The sequence below is a fragment of the Ictidomys tridecemlineatus genome, chromosome 8 (genome assembly GCF_052094955.1).
Source record: "Ictidomys tridecemlineatus isolate mIctTri1 chromosome 8, mIctTri1.hap1, whole genome shotgun sequence".
Lineage (NCBI taxonomy): Eukaryota > Metazoa > Chordata > Mammalia > Rodentia > Sciuridae > Ictidomys > Ictidomys tridecemlineatus.
The window spans coordinates 102,696,379-102,713,866 of record NC_135484.1 but is presented as its reverse complement, the minus strand read 5'-3'; the positions used below and the strand labels follow the sequence as shown (position 1 = coordinate 102,713,866).

At 31.8% G+C, this 17,488-nt stretch overlaps 1 protein-coding gene across 1 annotated transcript in view; it reads right to left on the bottom strand.

The window, feature by feature from the left end:
• Nucleotides 1–17,488, bottom strand: part of Mmut (methylmalonyl-CoA mutase) — a 34,659-nt gene that overhangs the window by 12,655 nt on the left and 4,516 nt on the right. The window contains exons 3-9 of the mRNA XM_005318592.5: nucleotides 16,218–16,585; nucleotides 13,352–13,509; nucleotides 11,233–11,404; nucleotides 7,560–7,808; nucleotides 6,050–6,161; nucleotides 4,680–4,795; nucleotides 1,274–1,389 (exon numbers count right to left, since the gene is read on the bottom strand). Of these exons, the coding sequence (XP_005318649.1) occupies nucleotides 1,274–1,389; nucleotides 4,680–4,795; nucleotides 6,050–6,161; nucleotides 7,560–7,808; nucleotides 11,233–11,404; nucleotides 13,352–13,509; nucleotides 16,218–16,585 (1,291 nt within the window). The remainder of the gene's footprint in view (nucleotides 1–1,273; nucleotides 1,390–4,679; nucleotides 4,796–6,049; nucleotides 6,162–7,559; nucleotides 7,809–11,232; nucleotides 11,405–13,351; nucleotides 13,510–16,217; nucleotides 16,586–17,488) is intronic.

Below are 17,488 nucleotides of genomic sequence, written 5' to 3'. Positions count from 1 at the left end.
AAAACTACAGACAAGTATCTGAAGATTACTGAATATATTACTACTTAAGAATACAAATGAACAAAAAGCAAGACTCCCCTCTTATTTTTTGATAAGTATATCTTTTTAAATATTTATTTTTTAGTTATAATACCTTTATTTTCTTTTTATGTTCTGCTGAGGATCGAATCCAGTACCTCATGCATGCTCAGTGAGCGCTCTGAGCCACAACCCCAGTCCTGATAAGTATATCTTTTAACATTTTTCAACAAAGAGAAGGTTGCTGGAGAATTTAGTTAGACCAGTTATACTATAGAAGAAACCAGAAAAAGTAGGCTAAGATGTTAACCTAAAATAAAGAGACCAGGAAATTTTAAAATGCACCTTACTGAGTGTAGTGATGCATGCCTGCAATCCTAGAACTAAGGAGGCTGAGGCAGGAGGATTGCAAGTTTAAGTTCAGCCTCAGCAATTTATTGAGACCCTCAGCAACTTAGTGAGAATGAGGAAGTAGCTTAGTGCAAAGTACCCCTGGGTTAAATACCCAGTACCAAACAACAACAAAACCCAACTACTCTGTTTTTAAAACAATCCCTTTAGCAAGAAGAGAAAATGATTGGAATAGGGATTCAGGGAAAATGATTGGGACAGGGAAGATGGTTCTTCTGTTTCCTTCATGATTAAGAATAATTCAAAATATGTAGCATGACAATTGGTTTATTCAATTCTCAAAAAAATATTACCCATATACCACAAAGGCCTGTCTAATGGGTTAAATATCAAGTTGGTTCACCTTGACAATATACTTGTAAGCATAGCAAATTTAAATCTACAAAGCTATGAAATAGATTCTTTATAATAGCTTCAAATGTCCTCAGCCACAATGAAATATACAAGCATTAATATAACCAATTCACAGTATACTAATGTGGGACACAGTAGCACTTGCCTGCAATCACAGCAAATCAGGAGGCTGAAGCAGGAGAATCACAAGTTCAAAGCTAGCCTGGGCAATTTAGCAAGAGTGTCTCAAAATTCAAAATAAAAAGGGCTGGTGGTGTAGCTCAGAGGTACAGTGCCCCTGGGTTCAATCACCAGTATCACTACCCCAAAGTATATTAATGTTTCAAATGTACAGATATTTAAGGAAAAATAATAATTAAAGTTGTTATGTTTTCCATTATTTTCCTTTGAGCTTTCAGGTTTACAGGTAGAATATTTCACTTAAGTACATTCTGAAGAGGTAAAGTGATCAACTTTTAGTATTTCAAAAACTTTTAGTATATATCCTCACCTTGCACGAGCTGCATCCACTGCAAGAGCCAAAATATTTCCATCTCCGCTGGCTGCACACTGGGTTAGTGCAGCAAGACACCGTTCAGCCAAAGCTTGATCCCTGCTGGATTTGATCTTATAAAAAAGGTAAAAAAAAAAAAAAAAAAAGAGGAAAATTTACATCAACATGTAATAAAACAGATATTAGGGGCTGGGGTTGTGGCTCAAGAGGTAGCACGCTCATCTGGCATGCGCAAGGCACTGGGTTCGATCCTCAGCACCACATAAAAATAAAATAAAGATATGTGTCCACCAAAAACTAAAAAATAAAAATTATAAAAAACAGATATTAGACGATTAGACCCTGACATATACAATATGAAATTTTCTGTAATCCTAACCTCAAAAATGAGAGAAGAAATAAAGAGAATAATATATAACCTAAAAAGTACATTCATTCATACAATTCATTCACTCAGGATCTCCTAAAATAGTACTAATTCAATACAATACTAACAAATAAGAAACAAAAGGGAAATACTACTGCTGATATAGCTACTTAGACTTTCCTAAAGTAGCAAGATGTTGAAAACAAGTGAATCTTTTATAGAATTATTTCAACAGAATATTAAAGATTCATAGTAAGAAGGAAAGAAATAGATCAGAACTTAGAAAATTTTTTAGTTAAATTTTAAGTTTCCTTTAGCTAATTAACAATATATTGGTAATAATACCTATACATATATTGCTGTTCTTTGTGTTTAAAATAATCCCAAGAGGTGACAGAAAGAGAGGGAAAGACAAACAATGTAAATTATGGTTAAAAACATTTCCAGTAGATCCTAGCTCTACTCTTCTCTGCCAACAATTTGCCAAAATGGTTATTCAAATTCAATGTTTTATAAGCTGCACCGTCAGAAAATAAGCCTAAAATATGATACTGTTCAAAATGCTGCCAAAAACTCATATGGAATCTATAATAAGAGGTGGGATGAAAAAATTATATTAGGGTATAGAAAAATTCCACTCCAAACTCTATGGAAATGCTCATTTTTCTATATATAGTTTCATTTTATGTAATCTAATTTGCAAGCTTTTTCTATTATAAGGGAGGCAACATAGTAGTATGGTGTTTCTTGAATGGTGGTTTTAATCCATTAATGGATGGTGATATAGAATTAGTGAACTATAATTAGAAAAGAAATAGAATAGAAAATTGCCAAAGGCCAATGTCTCGGCTTGGCACCAGAATCACGAGCCACCACACAGCTTTGTAGGTTCAAACAGCAATTCTTTATTCCCGCTCTCACACCGCCTCCACACAGGTCCAGGGGCAATCACGTTCTTCCGTCTCCCACACAATTCACCTACTCCACGAGGCTATCTCCAAATCTCATTTTAATCTCAGGAGAACTCAACGGAACAAGCAGCAGGAACACCCTAATCCCAGCAATAATCTTCAACTGCCAACTTCCCTAAAACCCATTATCTTAAACTGGCAACGCCTTAAACTCAAGGAGCCGGTTACTTCCTCAAACCTGATCAGCTCTAAACCCGGATCCGCCTTGGTCCTTGAGCAAGGTCACCTTATTAAAGCATGCATGCAATGTCCCATCGAATATCCTCTAAGCAGCATGGGGTACGCTTGGCAAGGAAATTTCCATGCGTCATTCCTACTTGGTAATGGCCCTCAGCAGAAAATATCTAAGTGGATGGCTCATAGTTTGAAAAAGTACTGTTTTGTAAAACTTTTTATTTCAGTTATGAGCACATTCACATGAGTGTATGTAGACAGGCATGTAGGTGAAATGTACTTTTAACTGTGAGTCACGTTCCAAAAAGTTGGGATGACACTAGCATGGAGTTGAAAGCACAGGCATAGGAACAACATTTGGGTTCAAGTTCCAGCTCTGACATTTATTAGCTGATAGTATAAAAGAAAATTATTAACATCTCTTTATATCAATCTTCTGTCAAATTGGATTTATGAAAAAAAAAACAGTTCTGACAAGGATGAAATGAGAAAATGCATACCTAAAGCAATTCCTAGTATAGCACTGGCACTCAATAAATCTCAATTTTATGAAAGGAATTTAAGAATTAAGAATTTCATGGTTTTAGGAAACAAGAGCTTCTGCATTTACAGCCAGTATAACATATATATGACTTAATATCTTATCATTGGATTCCTGTAAAGTAATAAATATAGTAAATACCTACAAAGCAAAATAATATAGAAAAACAACAGTCTAAGAAAAGAACTTAGCACAGTGTGTGGTACATATAAGGTGCTCAAAAAAATGTTAACAATTATTGCACTATTGTCCTTAATGAATTTCTCTTTCTTGCCAAAAATAAGGCTTATCATTGTTTATGATAAATGGAATCCCTCAAGCTTGAGGGTATAGAGTTAATAAGAACCTAAAGTACTGGAGAAGGAAAAAAGTTTTCTCTTAACAAAGTAATACTAAGACTTTGGAGATCACTGAAAATTAAATGGTACATGCTAAATAGGGTCTTTCGTAAAAATGATAAAATTATAAGAGTGAAAAAATCATTGTTATTCCTGATTAGATTGAAAGTGTACGTGTAAACAATATCATTAAACACCTGCCACTAACAATAAAAAAAATTTGACACCGACAATCATGCATTCAATATAACTGGGCAGTTTTAAATAACCAGAAGAAAAGGGAACAAAGAAAAATCATTGTGGGATTTTGTTTTGTGACTTAGAAATAGCAAGTAATTACAAATGCCAGAGATTAGGAGCTCCAGGTAGCTTGTTACAAGAGAAAAACACAGGTTACAGCAGTAAAAATTAATGTTTTATCTATTTTGGTATTTTACATAATTTTACTTATCTCAATGAGGAACTGAAAATTAAAAAGGATACATAATCAAAATAAATATATAATACTCAAAATTAAGTTCATTATAAACTGTAGCATATCTATTGTTGGATTTTAATAATCAGAAAGCAAATCATTCTTTCATAGTAGTATCATAGTAGAAAGAAATTACAATGAAAAGCCCTAGATTCAAATATGGACTCTGAACTTTCTTTTCTTTTTTTTTTTTTTTACTTTTGAATGATTTACATAATTATATAAGCCTCAGTTCTAATCAGTAAATTATGTAAGATACAATTATTTTAGTGTGTATTAAAAAATACTAAAATATAAGTTTCACAGGGGCAAATACTATAGTTTAAAAATACTTGAGTTTCTGGTGTCAACAGACCTCAGAGTCTTGGCTGTTCATTTATCCCAATCAAGTTTCTTATCTTTAGTTTCTCTGTTGTTAAAAAGATAGGAGTAATCCCCATCTCATGCAATTGTTGTGAAGATTAAAACAGGACAATGTAAGGAATTATCCAGCATCCAGAAAACAGAAAATACTTATAAAATAATAGCCATTCATACCTTTTTAAGTTTTTCAATCTGCGTCTTACGCACTGAAGTATTATCAATTGCCAGAACTTCTACAGATTCTTCTTTTTCCAGTTGGTACTTATTTACTCCAACAATTACTTCAGAACCTATAAATTTCCAAAACGAAAATAATATAGAGATTCTATTCACAAATAATTGCCTAACAATGATGCTGTAATTATCATGTATTTTCCATAACAATAAAAGTAATATTCCTAACTTTTAATGAAACTTCAGTATAGAACAGCAAATCTCAAATTTGAGGTGAAGGTGCAAGGGGAAAGTACAGTTGCATATGAGAATTTCTATGAAGGAGGACTTTTATTTTCTCCCAAACTACATGCTTTTTCAGTGTTCCTGATAAGCCTTCTTACAACATTACAAAACATAAGTAATCAGAGCAGTTACCATGCGAGATTTAGAAACTAGAGAATCAACACCCAACAGCTTTTCTAAATTTTCTTGGATTTTCTTACAGTAAATCACTTTCAAACATAAAATACAGCTGGGCATGGTGGCACACACTTGTAATCCCAGCAGCTCAGAAGGCTGAGGCAGGAGAATCACGAGTTCAAAGCCAGCTTCAGCAAAATGAGAGGTGCTAAGCAACTCAGTGAGACTCTGTCTCAATAAAATGTAAAATAGGGCTGGGGATGTGGCTCAGTGGTCAAGTGCCCTTGAGTTCAATCCCCAGTACCAAAACAGACAAACAAACAAAATAAATAAATAAACAAACACTTTTTACTATCTATAAGTGATTAATCAGAATTAAAAAGGCACCTCCTTACATGATAAAAAATATATTTTGCCTCAAATGAACAGATTATTATTCTTATCTAAACACATCTTAACATTCCTACCCTAGCTTATATTCTTTATTTCCTTCATAGCAATTAACACAATCTGTAATTACTTTGTTTACTTATTCATTTTCTCTTTCCCTAGAATGTAAGTTCTCTGGTCACAGAGTTTAGATTTGGCCTTATCACAGTTGTATGCCCAGACACAGCAAGTGCTTCAAATTTAACATGGTAAAAGGATTCATAGATTGAATGAATGAATGAATATGCCAATATAGAACACAATAATCACTGATAGTGTAATCTTCAAAATGTTACACTCATCTGTGTGTGTGTGTATATATATACACACACACACATGGGTATACATTCATGGATATATATATGCTTGCCTACATACATCTATGCAGGCACAAATACAAAAATATAAACATATATGGATATATAGAGAGATTTTTCTCAAAAATTATTTTTGTTTTATTAACTATATGTTATCATCAAACAAAAATTGGTATTTCTTGATACTGGATTTCATACACATACTCTTCCCTTGTTTCTTACCAGAATCTATTCTAGCTTGTCTTCGGGCAGCACATTCTTCAATTCGAAGTTTAGGTAATCCCTCAGCTACAGCTTTGGCCATTCCACCCATTTCTTCAATTTCATTAATGAGCTAACAATAAGAAAAACAGAGTAATAAAACTAGAACACACTAAGAAAAATTTTAAAGAACACAAATTAACTCTGAGTGTTATTATATAATTACTAACAATACAATAAAATTATAAGCTGAAAGTCAATATTTCATAAGAAAGGAATTAAATAGCTAGCAAGGGAATTAATTAGAACTTGTGAGTTTAAAGTTTTCTGTTGAAAAGACAATAACAAAAGTAACAAGTATATTCTAAAGACAGAAAACTTCACTTGAATCTTGGGAGAAGACTAAAGTTTTCTGAGGAATCTCCATACTGCTTTCCATAGTTGTTGCACCAATTTGCAGTCCCACTGGCAATATATAAGTGTACCTTTTTTTCCCCACATCCTTGCCAACATTCTGAAGGGAAGGGAAGGAGAATGGGATTAGGAAAGATAGTAGAATGAATCAGACATAATTTTCCTATGTTTGTATATGAATACATGACCAGTGGAACTCCATATCATGTACAATCACAAGGATGGGATCCTAATTAGAGTAAGTTATACTTCATGTATGTATAATATGTCAAATGTACTGTCAAATTTTAAAACTTTTTAAAAAATATTTATTTTTTAGTTTTAGGTAGACACAATATCTTTACTTTATATTTATGTGGTGCTGAGGATCAAACCCAGTGCCTCATGCGTGCTAGACGAGCACTCTACCACTGAGCCACAAATAACCTCTAAAACTTTTTTTAAAAAGAAGTGCTTCAGAAAAACATAAGCATGAGATTCAGGATTCAAAATACAACATAGAAGAAGTGAAAAAGTATTCTTAGCATAAAAGCAAGGAGAAGCCAAAGGACAACAATGATCAACATCTTAGAGAGAAACCACTTTAAATCAAATGAGAACATCAGAACACTTGGGAAGGAATTCGATAAGAGACAGGGAAAGTACTACAAGTGAGCTAAAATACTAAACTATCATACTAAGAAAAGAATAAATTCTGTCTAATGTTTAAACATGACAAAATTAGAAGAAACAGTCATGTATGACTTTAAAGTAGATAAAAACAAAAAGGACAACAAACAAAAGTATGAAGCATATGCCAAGAAATAGGAAAAAAATAAGTGAAAAGCTAATGACTGCTTTTTTTTGGTATAAGTTCTTTAACTTTAGCAGTCTTTTTAACTCTTTGAATGAAATACTTTAACATAAAAACAAACATTTTTAAATTGTTTCAATTTTGAAAACTACAAAATTAAATCTGAATTTCCCCTTTTCTCACATTTTCTAAATCTTGATATAAGTTTAAAAATGATTAGATTTATAAGGCAAACAAAACCCCCCAAAACTTTGATACATAAATTTATCAGTCATTATAAATTTATAAATCTTGACATCAAAGCTGCAAAGAGGAGAAACTGACCTTTAAGGCAGCATCATAAACATCATTTGTGAGAGATTCCATCATATATGAACCCCCCCAAGGATCAGCCACTTTAGGAATGCCAGATTCTTCTTGAATGATGATCTGTGTGTTTCTGGCAATTCGAGCACTTTTCACAGTTGGCAAACCCAAAGCTTCATCAAAAGAATTTGTGTGCAAAGACTGAGTCCCTCCAAACACAGCTGCCATTGCTTCTACTGCAGTTCGGATAATGTTATTGTAGGGATCCTAAAACATTTGGTAAGAAATAGAAACAACAAAATAAGGAAACAGTTGATAGATATTGTGATTATAAAAGGATATAATTAAGCAGATATAATTAAGCTGCCCACTTTCTATGCCAATGTCCATATTAGGCTTCAAAATATCAAATAAACTTAAGACAAATTAGTGATTATTAATGCAATTAGAATTAAAAACCAACTGTACAATATATGCTCAGAAACTAAAGCATTGTGAAATATCAAACTTTGTTGTGCCCACTTTTATACTTCATAAATATTTGATAACAATATCATGTCTTTTCTCCTTAGATTTTATGAGCCCTCATCTCCTAATTCTCTGTCTTCCAATTATATTTTAGAAATCAAAGTATGGACCTTCTCGATATGCACAAAACAGACACTCAATACAGGAATAACTAATTAAAACAAATTAAAAAATGAATAATAAATTGAACAATGGACTATGGGGTATGAAATCTGGGTTAGAACTTACTATGTTCCTAATTATAATTTGAGAAACTCATTTTATTTCCCTGAACTTTAGTTTCCTTAGCTTATAAAGTAAGCAAATTGAGATTTTAAAAAATTGTTATTAAAATTTCTCCCAAACTCAAAATCTGTTTCTCCATTTTTATAAGGACCTGAAGTTATATTTCATATGGAACATATAAGCTGTAATTCATTTTTAAATTTATAAAAGCAATGGAACTTTAAAATTATAAATTACTTTTAAATGTATCAAAACACTTTATGTAAAATGAACATGTATAAAGACAAGATTATCTTTCAACTTTGTTTTCTAAATCCACTGTGGTTCACTTAATACCTACTTTAATGTTAATAATTCATTTTCCACTGTTTATAATTTTGTGTCCTACTTTATTTCCCTGTTCCAAAATTTGAACTTCATTCAATTTGGGGGGCGGGGGGAGAGTGAGTGCCAGGGATTGAACCCATGAGTACTTAACCACTGAGCCTCATCTTCACCCCTTTTTAAATTTTTCATTTTGAGACAGGGTCTTACTAAGCTGCTTACGGTCTTGCTAAGTTTCTGAGACTGGCTTTGAACCCATGATCCTCTTGACTTAGCCTCCCTGAGCTGCTGAGATTACAAGTGTGCACCACTGAGCCTGGCTCCAAAATTTGTTCCTTAGTAGAACATTACATATTACATTTTCACTAAATTACTTATTTTTCATTCTTCATATGAAAACTGCGATTTTACAGAATTTTTGTTTTGCATTACAATTATTGTTGTATGAAGTATTCACAATGAATTTATTTTCCTGGTTTTTTATTTTACTTCTAGGCTATTATGTTTTATATTGTATGCTGTGCTTCATTTTTCACTTATTATTCTAGACTAAATTTGCACACTGTCAAGTTCCTATGTAATTTCAGTAATTTTAATTTTTTATATGACAGTGAAATGCATATATTCTTATTACACATCTAGAGCACAATTTTTTCATATCTCTAGTTGTATACAACATATATTCACACTAATTCATGTCTTCATAGATGTATTTTGAATAATAATGATCATCATATTCCACATCATTTCTAACCCCATGCCAAAAGGCATTTGAAAAAATACAGATATATGCAAATAGTACAAGTTTAAATAATATATAATTTATTATGGGAAAATAGGTATTCTCATATATTGTTGATGGAACTATATTTTGATTCTTTGGAAGGTAATTTAGTAATACTATGAAATAGAGTTGATAGATTTTAGCCATACTATGCAAAAAAATGCATTTTTACAAATACATGCATGCAACATTATTTGTGCAAATAATTGCCAATTAAATGGCACTGTTTAAAAAAACATAACCAAAACTATAGAACACTATACAATTATTTTGGATAGAGGAATATTTTTACATATAGGTGTGAAGTAATACTTAGGAATATTGAATTTTACTTCAATCCCCATTTCCCCTCCCTTTTTGTACCCTCTTCCCTCCTCCTTTTCTCCCTTCTCTACTCTATTGATATTTTTTCTTTTGATTTTGAAAAATGATAAAATCTGATACCATATTAGATTCTGAATGAATTATTTGAGGTTTTGAAATGTAGCCAAGGTACCAAACTTGGCCCTTTTTGTACTCCTTATAAAAAATTGCAAATGTATGCATCTTAGAAGAGTCCATCCTGTAAATTTTTGGAATATATATATGTCTCCATCAATGATATAAAGAATAGTTTTTTGGTTTTTTTTTTTTTTTTTTTTTGAGAGAGAGAGAGAGAGAGAGAGAGAGAGAGAGAGAGAGAGAGAGAGAGAGAATTTTATTTATTTTTTAGTTTTTCGGCAGACACAACATCTTTGTTTGTATGTGGTGTTGAGGATCGAACCTGGGCCGCACACATGCCAGGCAAGCGAGCTATCACTTGAGCCACATCCCTAGCCCAAAGAACAGTTTTAATAATAGTATTTAAGAAATGAATAATCTTTATAAATTATTTGCTCTTTATGTAACCATCAAACATCTATTCACTGAGAGAAAAAAAGAGACAAGATTATGACCATACAATTTTAGTGTAATAAAATAGAATTAAATAACCCCAGAGATAATAGTATTTAAATGATCTGCTTGTTCTAATGCTTGCTTGAACACACAGCTTTTATAAACAAAATGCATATATATGTATAATATCAACTTTTAATTACTCAGTTTTATATTAAGACTCCTATTAAAACTATGATAGTATTAATTAAATTATGATTTTAGATTTTTCTCATCATCAAATATTTTTTACTTTTTTAAAAATTTATTTTTATTACAGCATTATAATTATACATAGTATTTTACTTCAATCCCCATTCCCCCTCCCTTTTGGTCTCCTCTTCCCTCCCACTTTTTCTCCCTTCTCTACTCTATTGATCTTCCTTTCACTCCTTTGTTTATTTTATTTTATTATTTATTTATTTTTGGTATCAAAATTTATTCATTTTGGTACCAAGGATTAAACTCAGGGGCACTCAACCACTGAGCCACATCTCTAGCCCTATTTTCTATTTTTTTCAGAGACAGGGTCTCATTAAGTTGTTTAGTATCTCACTTTTGCTGAGGCTTGCTTTCAGCTCCTATCTCAGCCTCTCAAGCCACTGGGATTATAGGCATAAGTCACCGTGCCAAGATATTTTTGATTGCTACCTTCTACATATACCTAAAGGAGAAATTCCCTAAAAAACGTAAAACAGCACTGTAAGATTTAAATGATATTATATTGTTAACCACTAGATGGAGCAAATTTTATTTATGCAATATGATAAATACAAATTTAAGTGTGTTTTATGCTTCTGAATATTTACGATTTTTCAAATGTTAACAGATAAATATTACATGCTTGTACCATGTTGGTATAAGGAAATATTTATTTTCTTCATTAAAATTCTCTATTTTGAATTATATACATACCTGTTCAGTAAGTGACCATCCTGATGTCTGACAATGTGCTCTTAGAAGAAGAGATTTAGAATTTTTAGGCTGAAATTTTTGCTGTATTAAATGAGCCCACAGTCTTCTCCCAGCTCTCATCTTTGCTATTTCCATATAGAAATTCATACCAATTCCCCAGAAGAAAGACAACCTAAAACCATAATGTTAAATCCAGAATTTGCTTAAATTTAACAATATAAAACAGAAAATTAATTGCATCACACACTAGAAAATCAATATCCAGATTTTAATATCAAACATCTTAATTTGAATTAAAAAATACACACATATATAAGTAAGTGCAAACCTTAACATATAAAAGTATAATTTTATGCATATAGAAGAAATAGATTAGAAGTAGCCTAAAAACTATTCAATTTGCAATTGCTTTTCCTTAGGAAATAATCTCCTAATGTGTCCTTGATTAAATATTCATTTTCTAAAAAATAAAAAAATATTTTAGCAATATTCAGTATGTAAGGCAGGGTTTTTTATGGAGGGAATAAATGTCAAACTTGCTTTGAATGGGTAGCAAAAATACATTTTTTGGCGGGGTTGGGGTAGTGCACACCTGCAATTATAGCACTGGAAAGGCAGGAGGATTCCAAGTTTCTGGCCAGTGTTAGCAACTTAGTGAGACCCTGTATCACAATTTTTTAAAAAATTAAAAGAGCTGAGAGTGCAGCTCAAGGGTAAAGCACCCCTGGTTTCAATATCCAGTACCACACACAAAAAAAAAAGTTTGGAATTTTTTTTCATACTATATATGATTTGGTCTGAGCAGATTTTTCTCCAATTTGTCTCTAATTTTACCATTCTCTGCTATCTTATATTCTGAAGTTGATACAGGTTACTTAATCACTTCTAAAACCACAAAGGTTATGATATCTTAAATAAAACAAGGTGAACTTTAAGAAACCAAAACTTAATTAAAAATACTTCATGTATATTTGGAAGAAGTTCCTAATATAGTATTTTTCAAATATTTTGGTCCTACAAACTTTTTAAAAAAATTTTTTATTTGTAAGTGGACACAGTACCTTTATTTTATTTTTATGTGGTGCTGAGGATCGAACCCAGTGCCCCATGCATGCCAGGCAAGCACTCCACCTCTGAGCTACAACCCCAGCTCCCCCCCCAAACTCTTTAAACTCTTTAAAATTAATAAAGATCCTAAGGAATATTTCTTCATTTGGGCAATATCTATCAATATTTTATTTACTAGTTCATTTAAAAACAACAATAAACTTACAACATGTTAACATTAAGTAATATTTTTATGAAAAATAGGTATACTTCTCTAACACAAAAAATTGTAATAAAGAATCATTATTTTTACATTTTTTGCAAATCTCTGTAACTGTTTTTGTAGTCTTAGATCTGCTGCTGCATTCAGTCTGTTGCAACATTGCATCTCATGTGAGTTCTGGAAAACTCCACTATAATCTTGAGAGAATTAAAGTGAAAAAGGCAAATAAAGTTGTAAGTTAGTCATGAAAACAGCTTTGACCTTGAAGGCCCCATTAAAGGTCTATCAATCCCCATGAGTCCTTGGACCACATTTTGAGAACTGCTATCATAAAAAATATGCAACATCCTGGTACATAGGAACATTCACTGATCTCTAAAAGGCAGAAGTCATGTTTTCCAAGTGCTGTATTGCCAGCATACAGGTTAGTGCTTGGCTCAGAGCAAAGCTTAACAAGTAAATACTTTATAAACCATATTTTTCCCTTTACTTTTCCATACAACTTTATTAACAAGATTTTTTGAAACACGTTTCATAGCACTGTGCATACAATATTTATATTACATAAGTACAACAGAAAAAAGTAACAGATGATTTCCATATTTTCAAGTGGAAAAATTAATAAAAGTAAAATTGCTTAATCTTATGTTTACATTGTAATATAATTTGTCAATAAACAGTATTCAATTATTCTCTCATTAACATATAGATAAAACATAAGACAATCCAAAACTAGCATGACATTTATATTTGTAAATCCATTTTGTCAACATATTTTGCTGCACAGTAATAAAATGGTTTTAAGAATCTTCTTAATTTTGAGACAATATCTAAATTTAATTTACTTACCTTGGTGCAAATTCATCAATTGTTAGGCCAGCTTGGAGTCCAGTTCTACAGTACTCCAATCCATCTGCGATAGTATAGGCCAGTTCCAGAATGGCATCGGCTCCTGCTTCCTGCATATGGTATCCACTTATTGAAATTGAATTAAATTTTGGCATGTGCTATATAAAATAAAAATCACAAGTGAACAAAAATATTAGGAGATTGAATTAAAACCATTTTCTAAGAGCAATTATTAAAAAATGATGTTCAAGTCAGATATACTTGATAATTCATACTATTTACTGAATACATTTAAGGATTGCTATACTAAATTCCACCTCAAATTTAAAAGATCTATCCATAAATCATCAAAAAGACTGAACCTGTTTTAGTTTTCTAATGAAAAGAATCTGCATTAACCATTCTTTAGATTAAATAAAAGAAAATATCACTGATTCCAAACCAATACTCTGGCCTCAGAAGAAGATGTATCGATTTGATATTATTTACTAGTTATTCATTTACTCTTTGGAATGAAGGCATCAAACATGAATAAGCACACAGTGGAAAAATTATTTTCAAATGAAACAAGATAAAAGGCAAGGCTAAAAAATAAAAAATGGGGGTTGGGGTTGTGGCTCAGTGGTAGAGGAGTTGTCTGACATGTGTTAGGCACTGAGTTTGATTCTCAGCACCACATATAAATAAATGAATAAAATAAAGGTCTATCGATAACTAAAAAAAGTTTTTAAAGATAAAAAAATTGGTTTGATTTACTGTTAGATTTAATGCTAAGCATATCTCAGTTGGGTTCTTTTTACCACGAATCACTAAGAGAACTGCATTTCCACTCTTACCCTAAAATTTCATGTTAGATGAAGTATGTAATCACAAGTGTTCTACAGAGTCCAAAAATTATTATCCTTCCAGAATTAACTAAATATCAAATAATAAAAACTCAATCACAAAGAAATTGTACAGTGTTTAAAAGGACACACTCTCGAATCAGAGAGCTCAGATTCTGTGCCACTCAACTAGCTGAGACTGTACGCATGTCTCTCAGTCTGTGTATTCCTTAGTTTCTTAAACTACAAAATAGAGGCAATAACTATAACTTTCTCATTGAATTGTTTTAGGATTAAATGAAATGACTCATCTAAACAATTTAGTATTATTCTAGCAGATAGTACACACTCAAAAATCTTCCAGATACTACACTAAATAAAATAAGGCAGCTACACAAAGGCATTAGTCTATGATTCCTCTTATAAAAGCACTTAGAATATCAAATTCACAGAGATAGAAATAAATGATAGTTACAGTTACCCAACAATGTGAACGTACTCAATGCTACTGAACTGTATACTTGAAATGGTTAGAATGGTAATTTTATGACCTATTATTTTGCCAAAATTTAAAATTCTTTAAAAAATACAAAAATTCACACTCACAAAGTCCTTCAAAGTAACATTATTTGATCAGTATTGAAGTTGGCATTATATCATTTATATGAAGGATTGTTATCAAGAGATTTTGAACTTGTGGATGGCATTAGAATCTTTCACAAGATGAAATACCCAACTATAAAATAGCACAGACTACTATTATCTATACAATAACCATTCTCTCTCTTCCTCTATTAGTGGAACCATAAATTCAGAATAGCAAAATACGAAGCCCTACATTTCCACTGTGCTTTTACTAGTATTTGCATCCACTGAATTACAAGTGGGAGTTTGGTGTGTTCCCTATGGAAGTTCATTTTTAATTGGAAGAGCTTGGTCTCTCTTCCTCTGACACATACCTGGTCCACTTCCTTCCTTAACCAGAGCTGACACATTAACAGTAAAAGAGAAGCAAGATAAAAGGAGCCTGGAACCCTGATGAATACTGAGATTCCATTTAGGCAGTCCCCCGACTGTCCATCTTCTGACTTCTTTAGATGAAACTGACTTCTATTTAGTTTAAGTTACTGATATTTGTATGTTTGCTATATGCTGCTAAATGTGATCCTCCTATGTATATATTCTTGAAATCTAAAAGTGACAGAAATGCATAAGTATATGCAATACACTTCATTTGGGCAGATGCTGTTCATGAAAAGAAGTAAAATTATAAAGTGTAAAACATAATATCAAATGGGAAGCAGTATACCAATGCTTGTGGAGATAGCCATAATTATACAGAGGTGAATAAATTAAGTATCTTTTTTCTTTTCTTTCTTTTCTTTTTTTTGTAGTCCTGTGTGTGAGTTAATAAGATTTAAAAACATTAGATGGAGAAGAGATTTTCCCCTTGCCATTAAATAATGGACTAATGTTAAGGTAGGTAAGGAGAAGCAGAGCAATTCTAGCAAAAAGTAAAATTTGAGAAAGAAACAGGTGGAAATATGTATGAACTGCTCAAAGGAAAATGAAGGAGGAGGAGGAAAATGTTTTCCTATGCTATTTCTATAGCTAATACTGAGTAGGGAAGATGAATCTAATTCAGGGATGAATATTAGGGACCCCATTGATGTTGAAGATATAATTCAGATCTTTCAATCCTGCATTTAGCATAAATACACTGATATTCTGAGCCCATCTGTCTTGACAACAGTGTCTATTTCAACTATATCTGAATTCTGGAGAAAAATAAAAATTATAAATTATGAGACTTCCCTGACTCTACCAATTATCATAAAAGTAAATTTAAACAATAAATACAGTAAATGTACATTGTGCAGGTTAATGTCAGACCATAAAATATACATTATAGACAAAAACTAATAACAATAAAACACAATGACTTTGTACTCTATTACTTAGACCTTTCCTATATTCAAGTGAAGCCACAGAATTCTGTAAAAACTCCTATATTCAGCAAAACATATAATGATGAAGTATACCTTAGCTGTATATTGGAAGATGTCGGCAATAATTTTCATGGATGGTTCTGGAGGGAAAATATAAGTATTTCTGACCATAAACTCCTTTAGTATGTCATTTTGAATTGTTCCGGTAAGTTTCTCTTTGGGTACACCTTGTTCTTCTCCAGTTACTATAAAAGTTGCAAGAACTGGAATAACTGCTCCATTCATGGTCATGGAAACTGACATTTTTTCTAAAGGAATTCCATCAAAAAGAATTTTGGTATCTTCCACAGTATCAATAGCAACTCCAGCCATTCCAACATCACCACGAACTCGAGGGTTGTCTGAATCATAACCACGATGCGTTGCTAGATCAAAGGCAACTGATAACCCTTGTTGACCAGCTAAATATATAAAGAAATATTATGTAAGAATAGTATGGCATCAAAATGAACTGATTTACTTTAACACTACACAAAACACTGATTTGTCTCATTTGTCTCATTTACAAAATTTTTAATTTTTTTTGTTGTTGTAGTTGAACACATTCCTTTATATTATATATTTATTTTTATGTGGTGCTGAGGATCAAACCCAGGACCTCGCATATGCTAGACAAGCACTCTACCGCAGTACCACAGTCCTAGCCCTATTTTACAACATTTTAATGCTTAGATATCTTTAAGTAAAGATATTAGATGTTGTTTCTGATGTGCTAAAAATGTAAAAACTGAGTTCCAAATCAATGAGAAAGAAGAGAATGATCATAGTATCTCAACAAATCTGAGATTTGTTGCTTAAGCTCAAGCGGCAAATCACCTGGTTTATTCTTGACAATTTTTGACTGAAATATTTCTAAAACTCATGAAAAGATTGGGCTGTTCATATATAGTTAAGACAAGAAAATTTGTTTACTCACTTTTTTTGTTCTTTAACATGGTCAGAAGAAGATGTTTTAGCTAACAGAATTATGAAAGACACCCCATCCCCGTTTTTTGGTGTAATTCTGGATATGGAATCCACTAACTTTTACATGCTAGACAAGAGCTCTATTACTGAGCTACACCCCCAGACCACATCCAGAATTTTTAAATAAATATATAGTCTACACTAAACATATGTTCAGTCCTCCATTAACAATACACACTTAGGAATGCTCAAGTTTAGCATGTAACCAACATGATTTAATTAGAGATCAGAAAAAGAAATTATAAACATAATTTTCAGAGAATGAATGCAAGATTGCACTGAATCTACCAGTATATTATCATTTTCTTTTTACTTTCTTTGGTCATAATTTAAACTAT